This window comes from Quercus robur, chromosome 2, assembly GCF_932294415.1.
Source record: "Quercus robur chromosome 2, dhQueRobu3.1, whole genome shotgun sequence".
Classification (NCBI taxonomy): Eukaryota; Viridiplantae; Streptophyta; class Magnoliopsida; order Fagales; family Fagaceae; genus Quercus; species Quercus robur.
Genome location: NC_065535.1, coordinates 3,219,801 through 3,245,618, shown reverse-complemented (window position 1 = coordinate 3,245,618; position 25,818 = coordinate 3,219,801). Strand labels below are relative to the sequence as shown.

General features: G+C 33.6%; 2 protein-coding genes, 1 long non-coding RNA gene and 1 pseudogene across 4 annotated transcripts; 1 reads left to right on the top strand and 3 right to left on the bottom strand.

Annotated features, from left to right (window-relative positions):
- Window positions 1–1,244: 1,244 nt before the first annotated feature.
- Window positions 1,245–3,841, bottom strand: LOC126709700 (cytochrome P450 81C13-like; annotated as a pseudogene).
- LOC126709720 (uncharacterized) lies at window positions 3,286–24,497 on the top strand. The gene is made up of 3 exons (XR_007649466.1): window positions 3,286–3,367; window positions 10,711–10,956; window positions 24,354–24,497. It is a non-coding gene; the product is annotated as an uncharacterized LOC126709720 (long non-coding RNA).
- On the bottom strand, window positions 7,023–11,243 carry LOC126709676 (cytochrome P450 81C13-like). Of its 2 annotated transcripts, XM_050410009.1 has the most exons (3): window positions 10,183–11,243; window positions 7,632–7,752; window positions 7,023–7,511 (listed from the first exon to the last, which is right to left on the bottom strand). In XM_050410009.1, the coding sequence occupies exons 1-3, from the start codon at window positions 11,077–11,079 to the stop codon at window positions 7,132–7,134; spliced, it is 1,398 nt and encodes a 465-aa protein (XP_050265966.1). In that variant the 5' UTR covers window positions 11,080–11,243; the 3' UTR covers window positions 7,023–7,131. The 2 variants fall into 2 exon arrangements, with proteins under 2 accessions (XP_050265966.1, XP_050265958.1); XM_050410001.1 differs by having other exon boundaries at window positions 7,023–7,752; window positions 10,183–11,233.
- Window positions 16,953–24,476, bottom strand: LOC126709691 (cytochrome P450 81C13-like). Its single transcript, XM_050410020.1, has 2 exons — window positions 23,580–24,476; window positions 16,953–17,641 (listed from the first exon to the last, which is right to left on the bottom strand). The coding sequence occupies exons 1-2, from the start codon at window positions 24,474–24,476 to the stop codon at window positions 17,021–17,023; spliced, it is 1,518 nt and encodes a 505-aa protein (XP_050265977.1). The 3' UTR covers window positions 16,953–17,020.
- Window positions 24,498–25,818: the final 1,321 nt, after the last annotated feature.

Below are 25,818 nucleotides of genomic sequence, written 5' to 3'. Positions count from 1 at the left end.
TGTTAGTCTTACCCCAAATGTTATAACAAGACAAAACTGAGAAAGGATTGGAATATTTTGGAGGGTGAGACTTAGACAAAGAAAGGAACTTTATTTCTATTTGATATAAGCATAATTCTTGTTGGAAAAGTTTAAATTAATAAAAAAAAAATTGACAGCTGAGTAATTTAAGATCCAATCGATAAAGTTTAGTAACAAATTAGATTATTTATTACTTAATGCTACAACTCCACTTAATATCTTTTTATTTAATGTGAATTTAGATAAATCTGACGTTGATTTATATATATATTTTTTCCTTATATCCTCTATGTTTGTAAAATTTCAAATAGATAAAAAATAATAACTGGTGAAATGCAGATTCATCAGTTGTTGTAAGTGCGTCTAGATGGAGCCGAGTCTTCGTCTGTGTCACTGTGAAAATGGTAAGATAGCTTCCTTAAGGTGGTCACTGGTGTGGTGCTTGTTACAACGTCTCTGATGCCAAAGTCAATATAAGAAAACCTTTAGGAAACAACAGAGTATCAGAATAACTAGCCTATTAGATGTGTCTATGTACCTTGTATTAGTGCTGTGAGGGCTTTATATATGTTTCCACAACCACTAGCCATTGTGGTTGTTAATGTGGCTTTAATGTCTCCCTTGGTAACGCCTCATGCTCAGTAATGTGAGCCTTAATGAGGCTTCTAAGGGTCTATACAGCTGGTTTTGTAACCGCTCAGGATATTATTAGCTGCATTGAATGGCTTCGTTACTCTTGTCAGTAATATGGACATGTGGTTAGCTCGTCTCAGAGGATAGCCCCGTTGGTCTTGATGAGATCGTTCAGTTGACTTCGTCAGTTCCATCAATAACTATGTGTCTATGTAATGTATTATAAACCCGATTTAAAATACTATTATTACTATTACTATTTTCATGTGTGTTCTAATAAGTATTACTGTTTACTCAAAAAAAATCTATGTCATCAATAAAATATTTAATTTCAAGTTTTTATAGTTTTAAATTATGCAAAAAAAAAAAAAAAATTAATAGATCAAATAATGAATGAAATTTGATTGACACGAAATTTTACATGTGTATTAAAAACATAAAAATCATGTAATCAAACCGTTAGATTTTTAAAATATATAGTTATATTAATTTTCTAAGTGGAAATTATAATTTTAAGTAACAATCAAATTTGTAACCAAACTTTATCCAATTTTAAAAAGGAAAAAATTGGTGGAAGTCATCTCAACAACTTCACTAAAATGTGTTGGTTTTGTCAACCTTTTCCTTAATTAGAAGCAATTATTGATGCGCTTATAAAAGCATAGGTAATTATACAATATTGGTTTTGTTAATCAGTCTCATATCTTCTAACAAATATAATCAAAGTTGAGAGAGGAAGTTAGTCATGGAAGGGCATGGAGTACAAACAGCCACCAAAGGCTTAGTCTTTGCCATGAGAAATTCGGAACTTGAGGTCATGTTCACCATCTTCTTCCCAACCATTTCCCAATCAAAGCACTGAATGAATGCACCCAACGCTAAAGACATAACCCGCATGGCCATGCCAGCACCAGGGCATGCCCTCCTCCCTATGCCAAATGGAATGAACTTGAACCCTTCTCTTTCACCATTGATTTCTTCAAATCTCTCTGGCTTGAACTTAGTAGGCTCCTCCCAAAGCTTGGGATCTCTATGCATGGACCATGCATTCACCAACAAAATTGTCCCTCGCGGGAAATGAAATCCCCCCACAATGCAGTCTACTGAGGAACAATGAGGTAATGAAAGTGGCACTGTAGGATACAGTCGAAGTGTTTCATTGATGACACAATGAAGATAGGGAAGTTTGGCAAGATCCAAGTCATTTATCAAGCGCTCACACCCAACTTGGCTGTCAATCTCTGCTTTAACCTTTTGCAATACTTTAGGATGATTCAGAAGAAGTGACATTGCCCATTCCATGGTTATTGCTGTTGTTTCGGTTCCCGCTACAAACACCATCTGGAGCACATAATTCTCTAGTAAGCTAAGCTAACATTTCCAGAAACAAAAATTCTAGGCAGAAAGGAAAAAGACTTAATATTTTTTAGTACACAACTCAAGAAGATGTTGGGATGTTCTGTAAAATTGCACAGTGTTTCACATGGATTTAGCAGCATGGCTCGATTGTTTCTTAACAAGATAGTGAAATACGATAGGATATAACAAAAAGATGATACATATCTAATGGATTATAGATTTTTGCAAAAGGACTCCAAATTAGATTTATATTAGCTAGGTGATCATAGGTTCTAATTAACTTCTAAACGCTACAATAGAATTTTAACCAAGTAAAACACAGGAAATGTCCATTAATGTGCATTGATTTTGAATTTCAGGTATAATTTCTAAACAGGAGGTAGGGGCAGGGGCACAAAAACATCTGTCTTCACACCTAGTTCTTCCTCAATTGTTCAGCATGAACATATTCTCAGTGTCAAGAAATTCAAAGAATGATTCAAGGTTCACATAAGAAGGAGGGTATATGCTTTTACTAGTCAAATTATAATCAGAATCCTTGTAATCGTGTATATGGCCAACATCTATGTTGTAAACACATAGTTGTGAAACTCAATACATGCATGCAAAACACACTCCTATAATCCTATATGATTTTCTATCCATTTGGAATATCATATATCATTAGTTCATTACAAAATTAATATTAATATTAAAGATTACTCTGCTTCCTACATTACTACAACGGTGGTAAATGGTTACTTCGCAAAATAATCATGAAAATATAACAACAAAAAAGTAATCAAAATCACCATTGAGCAATAGTGACAAAGATGTAAAATAACTTACCAATGTGAGGCTTTTGATGACATCATCTGAAAAAAAATTCAGGTTCAGATTTCCGTAGAGAAAACAGAGTTTCAATCAGTGGCCTCATCTTTTCCACATCTTTAATGTTATCATTGTTCAGCTTTATCTCTTCAAACAAACACCCTAATACCTCATTTCTTTTCCTCTGCAGCCTCATCATATTCTTCTCCAACCCTTTGTAACCAACCCACCTTAAAATTGGAAAGAAATCGCATATATTCACTGTCAAGCTTGAAGAGAAAACCTCTTTGAATTCTTTGAGAAGTTTCTTTCCCACATCCATGCATGCAAACTCCTCTCCAACACAAGGCTTTCCAGCAACCATCCTCATCATTATATTAGACACCAAAAGTGAGCACAAATACTTTAAGTCCACCTTTTGGGGTTCTATATTTGACAATTTAAACACTTGGCGAATAAGAGAGTACACTTCTTCTTCTCTAATGATAGAAGATTTCTGAAGGCTGATATGAGAGAAAATCTCAATGGTACTAACCCGTCTGAGGTTTCGCCACAAGTGGCCATATGGAGCCCAAACTGGGGCAGTACAGTTGTAAGTAAGACGATCCCCAGCAACAGTTTGGGGACGATTTGCAAATGTTATGTCATTTTTGGTGAAACATTCTTCAACAGCTGAAGGAGAAGATACAACTAGGATAGATCTTGAACCAAACTTAAGAGATAGGATTGGACCGTACTGCAATGATAGGGTCTCTAGTGTTTGGTGGAGTGGCTGTTTCAGGAGGTGAAGGTGGCCGATTATTGGTAGAGAAAATGGACTTGGTGGTAAATTTTTGTTATGGTGGTTTAGAAGTTTGATAATGAAAACAGTGGAGAGGATCAAAGCAAGGTAGAAGTAACAGTTTTCCATGGCGAAGCAGAGCAATATGGATTAGAGAAAGACAGAGAGAAGAGATAATAACCCTTACCCAAATACTGTAGTGAGGATCTTATCAATGAATGCCAAAAACAGATTTGTCATTGTCCTACAATTGACGTGGTATCCCATATAAACATATTTTATCCTCACCAAGCCTAGTAGCCAATTACCTTTTCTTGCTTGGGATTTTGGGAACCATTCTCGGACTAAATTATTAGACCTAATCCCATTATCATTATTCATCTAAATTATTAGACCTAATCCCATTATCCTTATGCATAAGGACAAATTTAGGTTTTTAATCGTTCTATTCAAATCAAAAGTCTATTATTAAAATTTTTTAAATTTTAAATCCACATAACTCACTTTTTTTTTCTTTTTTTTTTTGGCCTCAAGTTACATCTTATTAAATTAATATTTTATTAGGATATTAAGCTATAAGGCTCTTGATTAAGGGATAAGATTCAAAAATAATTTAATTTAGATAGAATATTATAATCTAAATTTTAGAAATTTAAATTCTACTTCAATTAAAAGTCTATTATCAAAATTTTCAGAATATATATATATATATGAGAGATATTACGTCTACAACATTTTTATAACAAATCACTGGTGGTTAGTTGTTATTGGTTCAAATTTCAAACTAACACTAAGATTACTTTTTTACCCCAATAATAACAACTAGTAACAACTTGCCACTAAGAATTTGTTGTAAAAATATTGTAGACATATCATTTCTCTCTCTCTCTCTCTCTCTCTCTCTCTCTCTCTATATATATATATTCACCTATAGTTTTTCAATACAATCCCACTTAACCAATAAATCATTCCTATAATTAAATCTCAAACTATACACCTAATGTTGTTTTTGTTTGTTCATTTTTTTCCCCCAAGATGCAACTTACGCTTATGTTTGAATCTAATAAATGCATCTTACTTATTGTTTTTTGAATTGAATTGCGTGCAAGATATTACTACTCTCTCTGTCTCAAATTGTTTAGCCAGTATTCTATTTTGGGATGTCCCAACATTATATTCTGTTTGAAAAGTCAAATACCATTAATTTATTAACATTCCTTTTATGCCCTTAATTTATTTGTGGGAGAATTTTTTAAATTAAAAACCTAAATTGAATTTGGTTTGCAAATTGCTCGACAATTGGCGCCAATATTAGAAATGTTTTTTTTTTCTTAAATAATTTTTTGATAAATTTATTTAAGGGTAATTTAGGAAATTTTTAACTTTTTTTTTTTTTTTTTTTTTTAAGAGATAAGATAGTTAATTATGTTTCCCTAAATAATTGGGTTTTTTCTTGATAAGTCAAAAACGTATTAACCCCTTGTGATAAATTAACCAATTAATTTAGCCAAGTGAATTAATTAAGTTGATTAACATGCAAACGCATGGTAGCACAAACAAATCACCAATAAACTAAATATGCAGCGGAAAATAAATTTGACATGGTGATTTATTTACGAATGGGAAAAACCTACACGGTAAAAACCCCACCGGGTGATTTTCAGGTCACCACTCCCGAAATTCCACTATTATCACAACAAGCGGTTACAAGTAAAGGAATCCCAGTACCTTATACCAACCTACAATTGAACCCTTACCCTAATACCCAATTGGACTTGTTCTGTAGTGACAATTTCTCCTTTCGATGCACGACTCCCAAGTACGTGACTAACCAATTACGCGGATCCCAGTACGTGATTTCAATCACTAACTAGAGAAGGTTGTTAGCTGCAAAATTCTTCGGTTCATCCCAACGATGAAGATCAAGAAGATGCTTGGTCACAAAACCCTACGGTGCACAAATATAGCAACTTCTTCACAAGAATGATAAATTAGGGCAAAACTGTGTCTCCAGTCACAATTTGCTTGAACAAACTTTACTCAACATTTTTGCAACTTGTGAACACTTTGACGGCCTTTAAAATAATCATTTTATATGTCTAGGGTTGTGAGAAAAGAAAGTTCAAACACATAATCACGGATTAGAGTCAAAATAGAACTGGAATTCTGTTTTTCATAAATCTCAACAGATACCCTATCTGTCAAGGTGCTGTCAAGCCACTGGGCTGAACAGCTTTACAGGTCTTGATAGATAGCTAGCTCTCGAGTTTTAATGAACAACATTTCTTCTGTTTGAATCTTGGATAGACTTGCATAGCTTTAACACTTGATCTTGAAACACAGTTTCTTGAAGTATTAAACACATCTTAGATCTACCCAAATATAAGTAAAGTGCGTTTTGTCAAAGGATTAGTCAATTACATAAAGTAGTGACATATGTTACTAACAAGTGAATCACATATGTCCTAACATTTCTAACTAGGCCAAACAATTTGGAATGGAGGGAGTATAAAAAAGCAAAACAATGGACACTCATTTAAGTTCTAGGTTCTTTTATGTAAGTTTTTATTTATTTATTTTATATATTCTCAAATTTTGAACTCTTTTGTGTATGTTTTGATTTTGGGTTTTGGTTATTGTCTTTGTTTTTTTTTTTTTTCCTCAAATGGCATTTTCACTAAATTAATATTTTATTAGGATATTAAGCTACAGATGCCAAGCCCGCAAGCCCACTTTGCTTAGAAAGTAAGCTTGAGTTGCGAAAGGTTGCTTTCTAGACTCTTGATTAAGGGATAAGATTTAACAATAATTTAATTTAGATAAATCGTTATCACCTAAATTTTAGAAATTCAAATTCTACTCTAATTAAAAGTCTATTATATATCAAAATTTTCAAAACTTATATATACATATACATATACATACATACATACATACATACATACATATATATATATATATATATATATGGCTTTTCAATACAATCTCACTTAACCAATAAGCCATCCCTATAATTAACCAATAAGATTTTGTGTATGTTTTGATTTTGGGTTTTAGTTATTGTATTTAATTTGCGAGTGTATTGATTTTTCTAATTAGACTATCACTAAGAACACATTGGTATTGAGGAATTTTTATTTTATTTATTTATTATTGTTTGTGCTGGTTAGGGCATAGATTAAATATAGCCCAAATAGAAATGGTCAAACTCATATTAAGAAATTAAGAAACTAACACAAAACATAAAGATAATTCTAAAAATATAAAAATAGATAAACAATGATAAAGTATAAACTCTAAACAATTAAAACTTAAAGTAATTTTTTATTAAAATTTATTTACTTATTTTATAATTTGTTATAAGTTTTATTTATTAATTTAGTTTTAATTATTTTAGAAAATTAGCTTATCTATGCACTAATAAAAACAGAGGTAATTTTACTTTATTGGTCTATGCACTTGTAACAACAGAGGTAATATAGTCTATTGGTTTTGTTAATCAATCTCATATCTTATAACAAATCTAATCAAAGTTGAGAGAGAATGTTAGTCATGGAAGGGCATGGAGTACAAACAGCCTCTAAAGGCTGAGTCTTTGGCATAAGAAATCCAAAACCTGAGGTCATGTCCACCATCTCCTTCCCAACCCTTTTCCAATCAAAGCACTGAATGAGTGAACCCAATGCTAATGAAATCACCCTCATGGCCATGCCAGCACCAGGGCATACCCTCCTCCCTATGCCAAATGGAATGAACTTGAACCCTTCTCTTTCTCCATTGATTTCTTCAAATCTCTCTGGCTTGAACTTAGTAGGCTCCTCCCAAAACTTGGGATCTCTATGCATGGACCATGCATTCACCAACAAAATTGTCCCTTGTGGGATATGAAATCCCCCCACAGTGCAGTCTGCTGAGGAATAATGAGGTAATAAAAGTGGTGATGTAGGATATAATCTAAGCGTTTCATTGATGACACAACGAAGATAGGAAAGTTTGGCAAGATCCAAGTCATTTATCAAGTGCTCACCCCCAACTTGGTTGTCAATCTCTGCTTTAACCTTCTGCAACACCTCTGGATGATTAAGAAGAAGTGACATTGCCCATTCTATGGTTGTTGCTGTTGTGTCTGTTCCCGCAATCAACATCATCTGCAGCACGTAATTCTCTGTAAGCTAAGCTAACATTTCCAGAAACAAAAATTATAGGCAGAAGGGAAAAATAATTTATATTTTCAGCACAAATCTCAAGAAGATGTTTGGATGTTCTGTAAAATTGCATTTCCACGAAGTGTTCCACGTGGATTCAGCAGCACGGTTCCATTGTTTCTTAATAGGATAGAGAAAAATGACAAAAGATGAACCGTAATTCCATATATAATGGATTAAAGATTTTGCAAAAGGACTCCAAATTAGATCTATATTATCTAGGTGATCATAGGTTTTAATTAACTTCTAAACGTTACAATAGAATTTTTACCAAGTAAAAAACAAGAAATGTCTATTAATGCTTTTCTCAACATAAAAAAAAAAAAAAGGTCTATTAATGCGCATAGATTTCAAATTTCATTAGCTTTACTTTTTTTTTTTTTTTTTTTGAGAAGGTCATTAGCTTTACTTGAACATAGTAAGCTTAGTAGATAGCCTGTTGAAAACGCAATGGCTCAAATAAGAAGACTCAGGAAATTAAAATTGCGTTGTAAAAGTGTACCTTTCAATAGCACTCCCAGACAAGATTGATTGTAGAATATTGGAATAGAATAATAGGAATAAAGAGAACTAAAAAGAAAATAGAAACAATGACACTAAAGAGAACATCAAGGATATAAATTATTCAACTTCTAGCCTACTTCCACATGATTCAACTTTTAGCCTATTCTTACGAGTCTTAAATCTTCTGTCCCCCTTTTTTTCTCCATTCTATTCTCTCTCACAGTTGATCAATGATAACATTATAGATGTGGACAAGGAGAGGACACTGATTGAAACTCTGTTTATTTTTTTCAATCATTTATGGTACTCATAGTATTGACTTGTGTCAAAAGTTGTGTCACTACTTTCTCCTACTCAAAAACCGAATCACCTTTGTTAAGAATGTAAAATGAGAAAGAAAGACTGAATAGTCTGTGTATTGATGTGTATATAATAATGTACAATAGAGAGCCTTATATAGGCTAGATATGTGTGCAGTACAAGTAAAAGGAGTAAACTACAAGTACAGTATACTGGGCTAAGCCTAATGGGCTAAACTAGTCTAAGCTATACACTAACAACCTTTTTAATACGGTATATTTGAAGAACAAGTCAAGGTATATTAAATTTCATGCAAAGTAGTCATGCTGGGTGGGTGGAGAGAGCTAAAGCCACGCTTGCTTGACAGTGCATGCAAAAAAAGGCATGTAATTTAATGTTGTAGTGTAAAAATTCAAGGCTCTTTCCAACAAATTGATGACTGCTGCCAGTAAACGCTATCTCATCACAGAAGGCTATTGTATGAGAAAGGCCCATCATTTAATTTTTCCTATTTCCAATCGATTGCGATAAATTCTTTAAAAAGTTTGACATTCATGATTCATCTAGAGGGTAGTTAATGTTAAATGTTAAATTCAAGAGAAAAGAGATTATTAAAAAAAAAAAAAATTCAAGAGAAAAAAAGTTAAGAAGAAATGAACTAAATTACATAGTGCTTTTTGGTACTTTTGGTGATAGAATTTACAAACTAACAAGTATAATATATTTCTATACAGGGGGAAGGGGCAGGGGCGGAAAAGCATCTGTCTTTACACCTAGTTCTTGCTCAATTATTCAGCATGAACACATTCACTGTGCCAAGAAATTCAAATAATGATTCAAGGTTCAAATAAGAAGAAGAGTATACTAGTCAAATTATAATTAAAATCCTTGTAATCGTGTATATAGCCAACGCCTATGTTGTAAACACATAGTTGTGAAACTCAATACATGCAAGCAAAACACACTCTTATAATCAATCGATTTGGGATATCATAGATCCTTACAATAAATATTAATCTTAAAGCTCTCTGTAGTGGAATTGGAAAGGTGGGCAGTGACAACTTGGGCAATATGGAACGCAAGGAATAAGTACTAATTTGAAAAGATCCAAACCCATCCAAAAGCAATTTTGAGTGGGGCTCTCGGCTTCCTACAGGAGTACCAAACGTTTATGGCAGCACAACTACACAACTGAGCCACGGATGTGGCTTCTTGGAGCTTAGGGTGGTTCGGGAAATCAATGTTTTATGCTTGTCCTTGTATTAGACTTTCTTTCTTCCCCTGTTTTCTGACTGCTTAAACAGGGCATATACTATGTAATTGGTTTGTTATGTTATATTAATGATATTTCTATCTTCTTACCTCAAAAAAAAAAAAAAAAAAAAAAAAAAAAAAAACCATATATATATATTTATTAATCTTAAAGATTACTCTGCATCCTATTTTAACACAACAGTGCAAAATGCCTAAATGGTTACTTCGCAAAATAATCATGAAAAATATAACAACAAAAAGTAATTAAAATAACCATATATTGAGCAATAATGACAAAGATGTAAATAAACTTACCAATGTTAGGCTTTTGATGACATCATCTGAAAAAAATTCAGGATCAGATTTCCGCAGAGAAAACAGAGTTTCAATCAGTGTCCTCTTCTTTTCCACATCTATAATGTTATCATTGTTCAGCCTGCTTATCTCTTCTATCAAACGCCCTAACGCTTCATCTCTTTTCCTGTGCATCCTTACCATTTTCTTCTCCAACCCTTTGTAACCAACCCACCTTAAAATTGGAAAGAAATCACATATATTCACTGTCAAGCTCGGAAAGTAAACCTCTTTGAATTCTTTGAGAAGCTTCTTTCCCACATCCATGCATGCAAATTCCTCTCCAACACATGGCTTTCCAGCAACCATCCTCATCATTATATTAGACACCAAAAGTGTGCACAAATACTTGAAGTCCACCTTTTGGGGTTCTATATTTGACACCTTAAACACTTGGCGAAGAAGAGAGTACACTTCTTCTTCTCTAATGATAGAAGATTTCTGAAGGCTGATATGAGAGAGAATCTCAATGGTACTAACACGTCTGAGGTTTCGCCACAAGTGACCATATGGAGCCCAAACTGGGGCAGTACAGTTATAAGTAAGACGATCCCCAGCCATAGTTTGGGGACGATTTGCAAATATTATGTCATTTTTGGTGAAACATTCTTCAACAGCTGAAGGAGAAGATACAACTAGGATAGACCTTGAACCAAACTTAAGAGATAGGATTGGACCGTACTGCAATGATAGGGTCTCTAGTGTTTTGTGGAGTGGCTGTTTCAGGAGGTGAAGGTGGCCGATTATTGGTAGAGAAAATGGACTTGGTGGTAAATTTTTGTTACGGTGGCGGTTTAGAAGTTTGATAATGAAAACAGTGGAGAGGATCAAAGCAAGGTAGAAGTATAAGCTTTCCATGGCGAAGCAGAGCTATAGTTTAGTGAAAGAAAGAGGGAGAAGGGATGATAACCCTTACCGAAATACTGTAGTGAGGATCTTATCCATGAATGCCAAAAACAGTTTTGTCATTGTCCTACAATTGACGTGGTACCCTATATAAAAATATTTTATCTTCACCAAGCCAGTTACCTTTTCTTGCTTGGGATTTTTGGAGAGAAATGCTAAGGACGAGTACACATCTTTGTATCATTTTTTTTACCACTTTATATTTCACCAATTAGTATTTATCATATGTATGATTACTTTCTATTTTAAACTTTATTTATTCTATAAGAAAAGTAAAATAAAAATATGACAAGTAGTGATTAATGGAACATAAAGTGGTATAGAAGATTTAAACTCGCTGATACTATTTTGTGTCACAACTCGCAACATTACGAGTTATGATTAATAAGGATGTGAGTTATGGAACAAAATTATACCAAAATTGATGTCCCTAGCATTACTCATTTTTGGAACCATTCATGGACTAACTTTCAATTATTAGACCTAATCCCATTACCATTATGCATTAGGACAAATTTTCCCAAAGTTTAGTCTTTTATGTTGATTATAAAAATTCAACAAATAATCATAACCCATCCTAAATTTTAACCTACTAGGCTACTACACTTACTTTTGCTACACCTGTGGTCCCATTACTTGTATAGTTGCATGTTTACTCCTATAAGATATTCAATTTAATACAATAAAACATTTAAATATTCCAAACCAACTACACTTACTTTTGCTACACTTGTGGTCCCATTACTTGTATAGTTGCATGTTCACTCCTATAAGATATTCAATTTAATACAATAAAAACTTTAAATATTCCAAACCAACACATAGATTCTACTTATCATGTGTATAATTATTTTCCATTTTAAATTTTAATTATTCTATAAGAAAAGTAAAATGAAAACATGACAAGTAGTGATTGATGGAACATAGAGTGGTATATAAAAAGTGATACCAAAGATTTGGACTTGCTAAAGACACTAATTTTGGCACAATTTTATGTCACAACTCACCACATGGTGAGTTGTAATTGGTAAGGGTGTGTTAGGTGAGTTGTAATTGGTAAGGGTGTGTTAGTGGGCCATGTGGAGACACACCATTACCAATCACAACTCATCATGTGGCAAGTTATAGTACAAAATTGTGCCAAAATTGGTGTCCCCAGTATTTCTCATTTTTGGAACCATTCATGGACTAACTTTCAATTACTAGACCTAATCCCATTACCATAATGCATAACGACAAATTTTCCCACAGTTTAGTCTTTTATGTTGATTTTAAAAATTCAACAAATAATCATAACCCATCCTAAATTTTAACCTACTAGGCTACTACACTTACTTTTGCTACACTCCTAGTCCTAGTACTTGTATAGTTGCATGTTTTGTCTTTAAAAAAATATAAGATATTCAATTTAATAGAATAAAACATTTGAATATCCCAAACCATTCTACTTATCATGTGTATGATTGCTTTCCATTTTAAATTTCAATTATTCTATAAGGAAAGTAAAATGAAAACATGACAGGTAGTGATTGGTGGAATATAGAGTGGTATACAAAAAGTGGTACCGAAGATTTAGACTTGCTAAGTACACTAAATTTGGCACAATTTCGTGCCACAACTCATCACATGGCGAGTTGTGATTGGTAAATGTGTGTTATGCATGGATTCTAGTTAGCTGATAAAGTATTTGTTATTGACTAAAAGATTTGGAGTTTGAACTTCGTTTACATTAAAAACTGATTTGTGTCTTTATGATAAAAAATAATTATCATATCTATTAAAAAAAAAAATCTCAAACCAACAAGAAAATAAATCAACTACACACAGGAACAAGAAGATTTATGTGGAAAATCTTTTCATCTTGAAGGGAAAAACCATATATCAACTCCAAACTAATCTATTATAATAAATACAATACAATATTTTAAGTTTATGGCCAAAATTTGTGTTTACAAGAAAAATAATAATATCGCTTCTATAGAAACTAGTCTATAGTCTCGTGCATATGCATGAGTATAATTAAAAACAATTACAATTATACATTTTTTTTAAAAGATATTCAAATTATACATAGTATTAGCTTGATTTTTTTTTTTTAAATCATATATTTCTAAAATATGTAATGGTTTCTCATTTTATATATATATATATATATATATGATTTAGACTCTTCAGATTTTTCACTAAAAAATTCACTTACCACAAAAATTTTAAAAAAATAAATAAATGGACACGTGGTGGAAAATTGAAATCCAATTTTGAATGTAATTGGATATGAACTCTTCGATTTTCACACTTAATAATTCACTTGGCACAAAATTAAATGAGACATGTGACACGAAATTGAGAATTCATATATATATATATATATATATATATATGATTAAGACTCTTCAGTTTTTTCAGCCAAAATTCACTTGCCATAAAAATTAAAAAAAAAAAAATAGACACATGATAGAAAATTGAACTCCAGTTAAAATTCAATTTAGAATCTAATTGGATTTGGACTCTTTAATTTTCACACTCAGTAATTCACTTAGGACTATTAGATCCCTTGGTTGATTTTAAGGGAAACTTAATCAACTTTGACAAATTTATGAAATCTTAATTATTATCGATAATTTCCACATAATATGCATGTCCACCAAATATACAACATAGCTGGAGCAGTAGGGATCTTTCGTTCAATCTCTGTGTTTGGTGGATTTTTTTTTTGAAAGTTCAAAAACGTGTACGAAACACCTTTGAACGTTTAGACCCCCAAAATACAACTTAACCAATACAAGCAATATGTCAAACAACTAGTGTGCGGAAACTTAACACATGCTATAATACGAAATTGGTTAAAGACTATCTAAGCCATAACAAAATAAAACCACAGCAGATAATAAAAAGGCAAAGATAGAGAGGAAGGAAGATGCAAACACAAAGACAACACGCGATGTGTTATCGAAGAGGAAACCGAAGTCCTCGGCGAAAAACCTCTCCGCCGCCCTCCAAGCGGTAAACAATCCACTAGAAAATACAGTTGGGATACAAGGACAGCAATAGACCCTCCAAGCCTAATCTACCCAGTGCACCTAAGCCCTCCAAGCTTCTTGCTCCAACGAGGTTGCGCCGAACCTTTTTCTTTTCTAGCTTCCCGGATTCCGCTACTAGACCGTAGCATCAACCAATGAAGATTGGTTCCTTCCTAACTGCTTCCCAGAAATCCAAACAACTGTCTCACAGTGATGATGATGGTGAGAATCAGGTTTGGTATAATGCCTCTCAAGGATTTGACAATGGAGAGGAAGAGAGTTGAGGAATTTGAAGAGACTCTAAGGTAGAGATTGTGGGTGAAACAATCTGGTTTTTCTTTAGGGTTTCTCTCTCAAAATTCTCTCTGGAAGCACTCTTTCAATCGTGGGTAAAAGGGGTATTTATACTGGAGAGGGAGAGGAATGTGAAACGTCAGGTTTTACAAAACAGGGGTGGCTCGCGGCTTGACCTCGCGGCTTGACTAAGTCGCGAGATTCAGTCGCGAGTTAACCGTATGGCCAGTTGTCCTGTTTTGTCCTGTAGTGCTCCAGCTAGCATGACTGTTCATCTTCCAGCATGCTTGGCACGTGTGCTGCTTCTGGCGGCTTGCAGGCTCGAGTCACCCGCGAGTCCCAGCCGCGAGTTTCTGTTTTCTTGCACACTCTTGAGCAATCTTCACTCTATCTCACTCACTACCCTTACAACAAACCCACCTAAATACAGGGTTACTAAATGCTGAATTACAAGCAAATTTGGCACGGAATAAAGCCAATTAGATGGTTGAATAAATTCAACCTTACATTTTTTTTTTTTTTTTTTTGTCAGGAGTCACAACTAGTTGTAGAGATTTGTGATCTAAAACCATCTACAAGCTAGCAGATCATATTAGAATTTCTTTTAACGACAAATTGGTATTGATATGAAGTCTTCTCGAATTGTGACACTAATAAGATTCATTTTGGAATTGGTGGTTTTCCAACCCAATTCCAAACAACTTGCATATTTGACCCACCCAGCCAAACCGACCGAACCCGAATCGTCTGTCGCCCGATCCGACTACTCCCATGGTCGGCGACGGGTCCTTACTTTTCAAAACCGATTCTAGCGGATCGGGTGTGGGTCTCTTTCTCCAATACCTGAGCCATCCAACTCGACCGCCGTATAAATGGGTTTAAAGGTCTGAAGTTTGTTACTCTTAGTTCTTACTCTCACGCTCTCCTTTCAGTCTCATGATCTCTACTACCCTTTGCCAATCCTGCTCGTCATCGATTCTACCTCTCCATCGTCGATCTCTACCTCTCCATCGTCAATCTGTGGTCTTCGTCGTCGACCTTCACTCTTCGTCCGCAATGTCCCAGCTCGTCTTCGCCTCCATCTCTCAGATTCAATCTTTCTATTTCATCTCTTAGGTTCGTTTATCTGTGGATTTGTTCTTTGGGTTTTTGTTCTTTGGATTTGTGGATCTGTTCTTTGGGTTTGTAGATCTTCTCTTTGGGTTGTAGATCTGTTGATTTTTTTCTTTAGGAATCAAACTTTTGTTTGATCTTTGTATTTCGGTTGAAATCAAAGCCAACCGCTGCCCACCCAAGCCCGATCCAACTCGACAGGTGGTTTTTCGCGGTCGGCGGCTAGTCTAGAACTTCTCCACCCGATTTGATCGGGTCAGTTGCAGGTTGGGCACAAACTCAACCCGGACCGACCCGTGGACAGCCCGGCAATTCTAATAATTATAAGGCATGGGTTTAGATTTTTAGTTTTTAAGAGAAATCAAATGGGTGATTTGAGTTTTGAACATTAGGTATCCGAGTCCAACTTGTTTATGTTATGTATTAAGGTATCTTAATTATTAATTTTATTTGCAAGAAAGTAAAAGTTTATATTCCAAAAGAATATATATTTTTATAGGATACTTTCGTCATGAAGTCTTGGGTAAAAGAAATAGTTTCATTTCAGATACGCTTATCTGCATTGCATATTGGATAATGAATGAAAGTTGTCGGTGCTTCTTAACGTATAGGAAGCCATTCCCCCGAGAGAGATTTTTGCAAGGATCCAAAGAGCCACCAGATCCAAATCCGGAGCAAATCCAAAATTTTATCCACAAATTTCGTCAAACCCAACTAGTATTAGCAATATAAAATGTTATTCTTATACCCAAAATGTTATTATAGGGCAAAACTGAAAGGATTGGAATATTTTGATATAAAATAAGCATAAATCTTGTTTGAAAAGTTTAAATTAAAAAAATTTTAAAAATATCCAAAAATAAATAAAAATTTTGAAAGCAGAATCATTTAAGACTCAAGGGATAAAGTTTGACATCAGCCTTGGTTGTAGTTTAAAGCTGTAATCTCACCCAATATCTTTTTACTTGCTTTGAATTTTGGCAAATCTACCGTTGAATTATATTTTCTTCTTATATCTTTCATATCTAGAAATTAACTTTTCAGAAACTAAAAAATTTAACTATATCATTAATCAAATATTTAAATTTCAAATTTTTGTAGTTTTGAATTATGCATAAAATAAAGTTAATACATCAAATAGTAAATAAAATTTGATTGGCATGAAATTATATATGTGTGTTAAGAATATAAAGAATATACAATTTAACAATTAGATTTTCAAAATATGTAATTATGTTAATTTTTTAAGTGAAAATTGTAAACTTAAACTGCAATCAAATTTACTTAAACTTTGTTCCATTTTTAAAGGGGAAAATTTAAAGGACTTCATCACGGCAGATTCATAAAAGATGTGTTGGATTTTGTCAACCTTTTCCTCAGAAGCACTTATCTATGCACTTAGTAAACAGAGGTAATTTTATTCTATTGGTTTTATTTATCAGTCTCATATCTTCTAATAAATCTAATCAAAGCTGAGAGAGGATGCTAGTCATGGAAGGGCATGGAGTACAAACAGCCTCCAAAGGCTTAGTCTTTGCCATGAGAAATCCGAAACTTGAGGTCATGTCCACCATCTCCTTCCCAACCATTTCCCAATCAAAGCACTGAATGAATGCACCCAATGCTAAAGACATAACCCGCATGGCCATGCTATCACCAGGGCATGCCCTCCTCCCTATGCCAAATGGAAAGAACTTGAACCCTACTCTTTCTCCATTAATTTCTTCAAATCTCTCTGGCTTGAACTTAGTAGGCTCCTCCCAAAGCTTGGGATCTCTATGCATGGACCATGCATTCACCAACATAATTGTCCCTCGTGGGATATGAAATCCCCCCACGGTGCAATCTGCTGAGGAACAATGAGGTAATAAAAGTGGCACTGTAGGATATAGTCGAAATGTTTCATTGATGACACAACGAAGATAGGGAAGTTTGGCAAGATCCGAGTCATTTATCAAGCGCTCACACCCAACTTGGCTGTCGATTTCTGCTTTAACCTTTTGCAATACTTCTGGATGATTCAGAAGAAGTGACATGACCCATTCCATGGTTGTTGCTGTTGTTTCTGTTCCCGCAATAAGCATCATCTGAAGCACATAATTCTCTAGTAAGCTAAGCTAAGCTAACATTTCAAGAAAAAAATTCGAGGCTTAAGGGAAGAAGTATTTCTATTTTTTAGTACTTATCTCTAGAAGATGTTTGGATGTTCTGTAAAATTACATTTCCACAAAGTGTTTCACATTCAACAGCATGGCTCCATTGTTTCTTAAGATAAGAGAAATACGATAGGAAATAACAAAAGATGATCCATATATAATGGATTATAGATTTTTGCAAAAGGACTCCATATTAGATCTATATTACCTAGGTGATCATAGGTTCTAATTAACTTCTAAGCAAAAGATTTTTAATGAAGTAAAACACACGAATGTCTATTAATGCGCATAGATTTCAAATTTCAGTAGCTTTACTTGAACATAGTAAACTTATTCAGGGGCGTAGCCAGGAATTTTTGCTTGGGGGGGTCAAGGTAAAACTATCATTTTGATTTGCAATTCAACGAAAAACTCAAAGTATAGTATATTTATAACACAAGATTATTGATAGAATTTTTTTGTCGGTGTAATTCCATAGCACTCAAATATCAAAATACTAACAAGTTAATCGACCAATTGAGCATCTTAAGTCTTTTTTTCTTGAGTTTCTCCTATTCTTTTGAAAAATCATAAGTCCATAACATTCATAGAAATCAAATATAAGTATACAACAAAATTGCAAAAGAAGAAGAAAAAAAAGAAGTTGGTATTTCTCAATATTTTCTTAGCTTTAAATAAGAAAACTCTTTGTTAAGGAAGAGGGAGAAACTAATGAAAATGTGATTATGTGAGAGCATCCCATGGAAGAGTTAATGAAGAGTAACTGAAGAGAGAGCACCAAGTGATGAGGAGAGTCTTTTCAGTGGTTTTTAAGTGGAAAGGGATATTGTAATAGTTTTGAGAAAGTGCAAAACTTAAGTACAATATCCTAAGTATAATACATTAGGTTCTTCAATTAAATTCAAGCATATGTTTAACGTGACCAATAACATACAAATAATGTTATTATTTTTAAGGACAATTAGATTCAATACATATGATTTTAATCAGGTAATCTGATGTACTACACCTCAGTTTTATCCCTTCACAAAAATTGAATAACTAAAAACTAAAAAAATATGGATGTGGTTATCATGCTTTAGAGAAGAATGGAAAAGACAAAAGGAGTTAATTTTTATGATTGCACAGTTGGGATTTGAGGTGAGAAGAATTTTATGAGTGACGTGTTGGAGGGAGGGCCAATCTTTTAATCTTGTGGGGGCCAAGTCTTAACTCAAAATGATTCTAGCCTAGATTTACCTATAATTAGAGAGGCTTTAAAATTTTTTGGAGGGGCCATGACCCCCCCAATGCATAAGGTGGCTCCGCCCCTGAACTTATTAGACAACTAGCTTGTCGAAAATGCAATAGCTCAAATAAGAAGACTCAGGAAATTAAAATTGTGTTGGTAAAGTGGACCTTTCAATAGCACTCCATAAGACAAGATTGATTGTGGAATATTAGAATAGAATAATAGGAATAAAGAGAACTAAAAAGAAAACATAAACAAAAACACAAAATAGAACATTAAGTGTGCGTTTGGAACGCATGTTGAACATGCGTTTCTGCGTTTTGCTAAAAACTGGTGGGTCTTGTGTACTGTTCATGAAACACACAAATACGAAATTTAGCAAAAAAAAACCTTTAAAATTTGGTCCCACATGACACTATTCATATTTGTTAGGTTTTAAGGATTAGGAACTAATGTATTAGAACTCTAATTTGTAATGTTGACAAACCATGATCAAAATAGGTTTTAGTATTGTTTTAGACTTGCTTAAAGTGTATGCGTTTTTTATAAAGTTGGAATCGAGTTACTGCAGAATTTATTGTGCAATTCTATCTGGCTCGATCGATCGAGAATTAGACTCGATCGATCGAAACTCAAGTAGAACATTTTTCTGCAGAATTTTCCAACTCAGCCCAAGCCTGTTTGACGTGTAGGGTTTTATGTTTTGTCTTAAATATAAAAGGGAAAATCCTAACCACGTTTTTAGAGATGCTCCATATGCTGTGTGTGTGAATCTTTTGTGAGATCAAGAGGTGGCTGCCTTCACACATACTTAGGGTTTCCAAGATTCAAGATTATGTCAAGAACTTGGTGATCATTCAGTTGCTACATTAAGAGCTTAAAGATACACAAGCAGGAGTACTTGTACTTGTTAGGAATCCAAGAAAGAAGTGGTCCATGGACTCGGAGCTGTCACGTGGTCGTGTTAGTAAGTTTTCTACTCGAGGTAGTAATAGGATGTTAGTGGTCTAAGTCGCTATTGTATAAACTTCAATTCTTTCATAGTGGATTCAGGTTTACCTTGAGAATAGTTAGGTTAAATCCTCCCCAGGTTTTTACTGGTTTGGTTTCCTGGGTCATCATATTTTTGTGTTCTTTATATTTCGCGCTTTACATTAATATGATTATATGATTGTGTTAACCTAGATCTAGAATTTGGACTAAGTAATAACTTGGCTAAATAACTAGGTTAATCTGGTTGTGTTTAAGGGGTCTAAAAATGTACAATATTTAAAACTTATTTTGCTAGAGTGTTTTCAGTTTTCAGCAATAAGCGATATCCAAACAAACCCTAAGAATATACATGATCTAGTTTTAGCCTACGTTCACAGGTCCAAAATAATCTTCTCTCACATTTCCTTCTCCATTCTATACCCCACAAATAAAAACTTGCCACACTTATACCTAACTAATTCTATACTCATAGTTGATCAATGATATATAGATGAAGAAAAGCAGAGGACAATGATTGAAACTCTGTTGAATTTTTCAATCATTTATACAAAAGTTATGTCACTACTTTCTCTACTCAAAAACCAAATCACCTATATAATACGGCATATGTGAAGAACATATCAACATATATTAAATTGCATACAAAGAAGTCATGCGGGGTGGCTGGACAGAGCTAAAGTCATGCTTGCTTGACAATGCATGAAAAAAAGGCATACAATTTAATGATGTAGTGTGAAAATTCAAGTCTCCTTCCGACAAATTGATGACTGCCAGTAATGCTATCTCATCACAAGAAGATACCGTATGAGAAAGGCCCATCAGTTAATTTTTCCTACATTCAATTCGACTATGATAAACACTTAAAATTTTTGATATTCATGTAAAGGGTAGTTAGGGTTATTTGGTTGGGAGGATAGAAAATAGGCAAGATTGATTGTGGAATATTATAATAGAATAATAGGAATAAAGAGAACTAAAAGAAAAAATAAACAAAAACACAAAATAGATTAAGTGTGCATTTGGAACGCACGTTGAATGTGTGTTTCTGCGTTTTGCTGAAAAATGATGGGCCTCGTGCACTGTTCATGAGACCCACAAATACAAAATTTAGCAAAAAAAAAAAAACCTTTAAAACTAGGTCCCACACGGCACTATTCATATTTAAAAATTATTTTGATACAGTATTTTCAGTTTTCAGTTTTTAGCAATAAGCGATATCTAAACAGACCCTAAAAATATACATGATCTAGTTTCTAGCCTATGTTCACGGGTCCAAAATAATCTTCTCCCGCATTTCCTTCTCCATTTTATACCTCACAAAGAAAAACTTGCCACACTTATACCTAACTAATTCTATACTCATAGTTGATCAATGATATATAGATGAAGAAAAGCAGAGGACACTGATTGAAACTCTATGTCTGTTGAATTTTTCAATCATTTATACAAAAGTTATGTCACTACTTTCTCTACTCAAAAACCAACTCACCTATTTAATACGGCATATGTGAAGAATAAGTCAACATATATTAAATTGCGTGCTAAGAAGTCATGCTGGGTGGCTGGACAGAGTAAAGTCACGCTTGCTTGACAATGCATGAAAAAAAGGCATACAATTTAATGTAGGGTGAAAATTCAAGTCTCCTTCCGACAAATTGATGACTGCCAGTAATGCTATCTCATCAGAAGAAGATACCGTATGAGAAAGGCCCATCATTTAATTTTTCCTACATTCAATTCGATTATGATAAACACTTAAAAATTTTGATATTCATGTAAAGGGTAGTTAGGGTTATTTGGTTGGGAGGAAAGAAAATAGACAAGATTGATTGTGGAATATTACAATAGAATAATAAGAATAAAGAGAACTAAAAGAAAACATAAACAAAAACACAAAATAGAACATTAAGTGTGTATTTGGAACACACGTTAAATGTGTGTTTCTGCGTTTTACTGAAAAATTGTGGGTCTCATGCACTGTTCACGGGACCCATAAATACAAAATTTAACAAAAAAAACCTTTAAAACTGAGTCCCACACGGTACTATTCATATTTAAAAATTATTTTGATACAGTTTTTTCAATTTTTAGTCCTACGTTCACAGGTCCAAAATAATTTTCTCTCACATTTCCTTTTCCATTCTATACCTCACAAATAAAAACTTGCCACACTTATACCTAACTAATTCTATGCTCATAGTTGATCAATGATATATAGATGAAGAAAAGCAGGGGACACTGATTGAAACTCTGTTGAATTTTTCAATCATTTATACAAATGTTATGTCACTACTTTCTCTACTCAAAAACCAACTCACCTATTTAATACGGCATATGTGAAGAACAAGTCAACATATATTAAATTGCATGCAAAGAAGTCATGCTGGGTGGCTGGACCGAGCTAAAGTCACGCTTGCTTGACAATGCATGAAAAAAAGACAACAATTTAATGATGTAGTGTGAAAATTCAAGTCTCCTTCCGACAAATTGATGACTGCCTGTAATGCTATCTCATCACAAGAAGATACCGTATGAGAAAGGCCCATCATTTAATTTTTCCTAAATTCAATTCGATTATGATATATACTTAAAAATTTTGATATTCATGTAAAGGGTAGTTAGGGTCATTTGGTTGGATGGATAGAAAATAGGGATAGAAAAATGGAGATAAAACTGATTTTATAGATATTTGATTGGAGAGAAGGGGATGATGAAAAATTAGTGGGGTTAGGTGTTTCTCCCTTGGTCGAACAAAATTGTATCTCTCCAATTTGGGGAGAAGATTGAGAGGAGAGAAATAATCACAGTCAATAATTGAACTACCCTCCTTCTTTTATGTGTTGGACCTTTGCCCCCTTTTTTTTGGTTGCTTTCCTAGACCATGGGCATGATAGTGCTTTCTTTTGTTTTGTTTTTTTTTTTAACTAGACATGAATTTTTTTTCCAGGGTAATATTTTTCTTTTTTAATAAATTTAGGTGATTTTTTTGCACTTTTTGTTTTAATTGGACATCATTTTTAACAAAATTATATGAGTAAATTTATACAAACTCATTTTTTCCATCCTCCAATTTTTCACTCCCAACCAAACACAATGTAGAAAAATAAAAAAAAAATAAAAAAAATTTATTCTCCCACTTTTCCATCACCCTCAAATTCAAGCTAAAAAATTGAAGAAGAAATGAACTAACGTAGAGCTTTTTGGGGTAGGGGCGCAAAAGCATCTTGTCTTTACGCCTTGTTCTTGCTCAATTGTTCAGCATGAACACATTCTCAGTGTCAAGAAATTCAAAGAATGATTCAAGGTTCACATAAGAAGAAGGGTATATGCTTTAAACAGTCAAATTATAATTAGAATCCTTGTAATCATGTATATGGCCAACATCTATGTCGTAAACACATGGTTTTGAAACTCAATACACGCATGCAAAGCACACTCTTATAATCCTATATGATTGCCAATCCATTTGGAATATCATAGATCGTTTGTTCATTACAATAAATATTAGTCTTAAAGATTACTCTGCATCCTTATATTACTACAACAGTGCTAAATGGTTACTTCGCAAAATAATCGTGAAAAATATAACAAAAAGTAATCAAAATCACCATTAAACAATAATGACAAAGATGTAAATAAACTTACCAATGTGAGGCTTTTGATGACTTCATCTGAAAAAAATTCAGGTTCAGATTTCCGTAGAGAAAACAGAGTTTCAATCAGTGTCCTCTTCTTTTCCACATCTATAATGTTATCATTGTTCAGCCTGCTTATCTCTTCTATCAAACGCCCTAACGCTTCATCTCTTTTCCTGTGCATCCTTACCATTTTCTTCTCCAACCCTTTGTAACCAACCCACCTTAAAATTGGAAAGAAATCACATATATTCACTGTCAAGCTCGGAAAGTAAACCTCTTTGAATTCTTTGAGAAGCTTCTTTCCCACATCCATGCATGCAAATTCCTCTCCAACACATGGCTTTCCAGCAACCATCCTCATCATTATATTAGACACCAAAAGTGTGCACAAATACTTGAAGTCCACCTTTTGGGGTTCTATATTTGACACCTTAAACACTTGGCGAAGAAGAGAGTACACTTCTTCTTCTCTAATGATAGAAGATTTCTGAAGGCTGATATGAGAGAGAATCTCAATGGTACTAACACGTCTGAGGTTTCGCCACAAGTGACCATATGGAGCCCAAACTGGGGCGGTACAATTATAAGTAAGACGATCCCCAGCCATAGTTTGGGGACGATTTGCCAATATTATGTCATTTTTGGTGAAACATTCTTCAACAGCTGAAGGAGAAGATACAACTAGGATAGACCTTGAACCAAACTTAAGAGATAGGATTGGACCATACTGCAATGATAGGGTCTCTAGTGTTCGGTGGAGTGGCTGTTTCAGGAGGTGAAGGTGGCCGATTATTGGTAGAGAAAATGGACTTGGTGGTAAATTTTTGTTATGGTGGCGGTTTAGAAGTTTGATAATGAAAACAGTGGAGAGGATCAAAGCAAGGTAGAAGTAAAAGTTTTCCATGGCGAAGCAGAGCAATAGTTTAGAGAAAGACAGAGGGAGAAGAGATAATGACCCTTACCCAAATACTGTCGTGAGGATCTTATCCCATGAATGACAAAAACAAATTTCTCTTTGTCCTTCTATTGACGTGGTACCCCCATATAGCCATATTTTGTCTTCACCAAGCCAAATAGCTAATTACCTTTTCCACAAGGCTCTTAGTCATTTTATTCCAACTAAAAGTCTATTATTAATTTTTTTTTTAATTTAAATTTTATATAAATAATTTTTTTCCTCAAATTACATCGTTTTAAATTAATATTTTATTAAGATACTAAGCTACAAAACTCTTGACTAAAGAATAAGATTTAACAATAATTTAATATAAATAAAACGTTATCATCTAAATTTTAGAAATTTAAATTCCACTCCAATTAAAATTCTATATCATAATTTTAAGAATATATATATATATATATATATATATATATATATATATGGATTTTCAATATAATCTCACTTAACCAATAAGCCATCCCTATAATTAAAAATCCCACACAATACAACTCACACTATTTTTTTTATTTCACATTTTTTCCCCTAAGATGCAACTTGTGCTTATATTTTAATCTAATAAATTCATTTTACTTATTATTCTTTGTTTCTGAATTACGTGCAAATATTATGTTAGAGGAAGTTTACTATAAAGATGCAAAACAATAGACACTTATTTAAGTTTTTGGTTCTCTTACATAAAGAAGCAAAATAATGGATTATAGATTTTTGCAAAAGGACTCCAAATTAGATCTATATTATCTAGGTGATCATAAGTTCTAATTAACTTCTAAACGCTACAACAATAGAATTTTAGCCAAGTAAAACACAGGAAATGTCTATTAATGCGCATAGATTTCGAATTTCAGTAGCTTTACTTGAACATAGTAAAGCTTAGTAGACAGCTTGTCGAAAATGTAATGGCCCAAATAAGAAGACTCGGGTAATTGAAATTGTGTCATTAAAGTGGACCTTTCAGTAGCACAAGTTTTCTATGGCAAAGCAGCAATAGTTTAGAGAACAGAGAGGGAGAAGCAGGGGCGGCTCCATGAACAGCAGGGGTTCTAATGAACCTCTTGACCTGGTTCCAAAAGACAAATTATACTTAATTTTTTTAAATTTTTTTTGGTTTTGATTCCTACATGAACACCTTGACCTTAAATTTTTTGTTAAGCCCAACTGAAATAAGCTTGACTATGATCCTTAATTTTTTTTCTATATCCGATAAAGTAATTTGATAAGCGCTCTACACATTTTCAAGTTTAAGAAATCTTTTACTACCTGCTCCAATTCAAAGAGTAACCCATCC

Coding starts and splice junctions, on each gene's coding strand:
- LOC126709691 (XM_050410020.1), bottom strand. CDS start 24,476: ATGGAAAACTTTTACTTCTACCTTGCTTTGATCCTCTCCACTGTTTTC. Junction 17,642..23,579: donor TCATCAAAAGCCTCACATTG/GTAAGTTTATTT, acceptor TATGTGCTTCAG/ATGATGCTTATTGCGGGAAC.
- LOC126709676 (XM_050410001.1), bottom strand. CDS start 11,079: ATGGAAAGCTTATACTTCTACCTTGCTTTGATCCTCTCCACTGTTTTC. Junction 7,753..10,182: donor TCATCAAAAGCCTAACATTG/GTAAGTTTATTT, acceptor TACGTGCTGCAG/ATGATGTTGATTGCGGGAAC.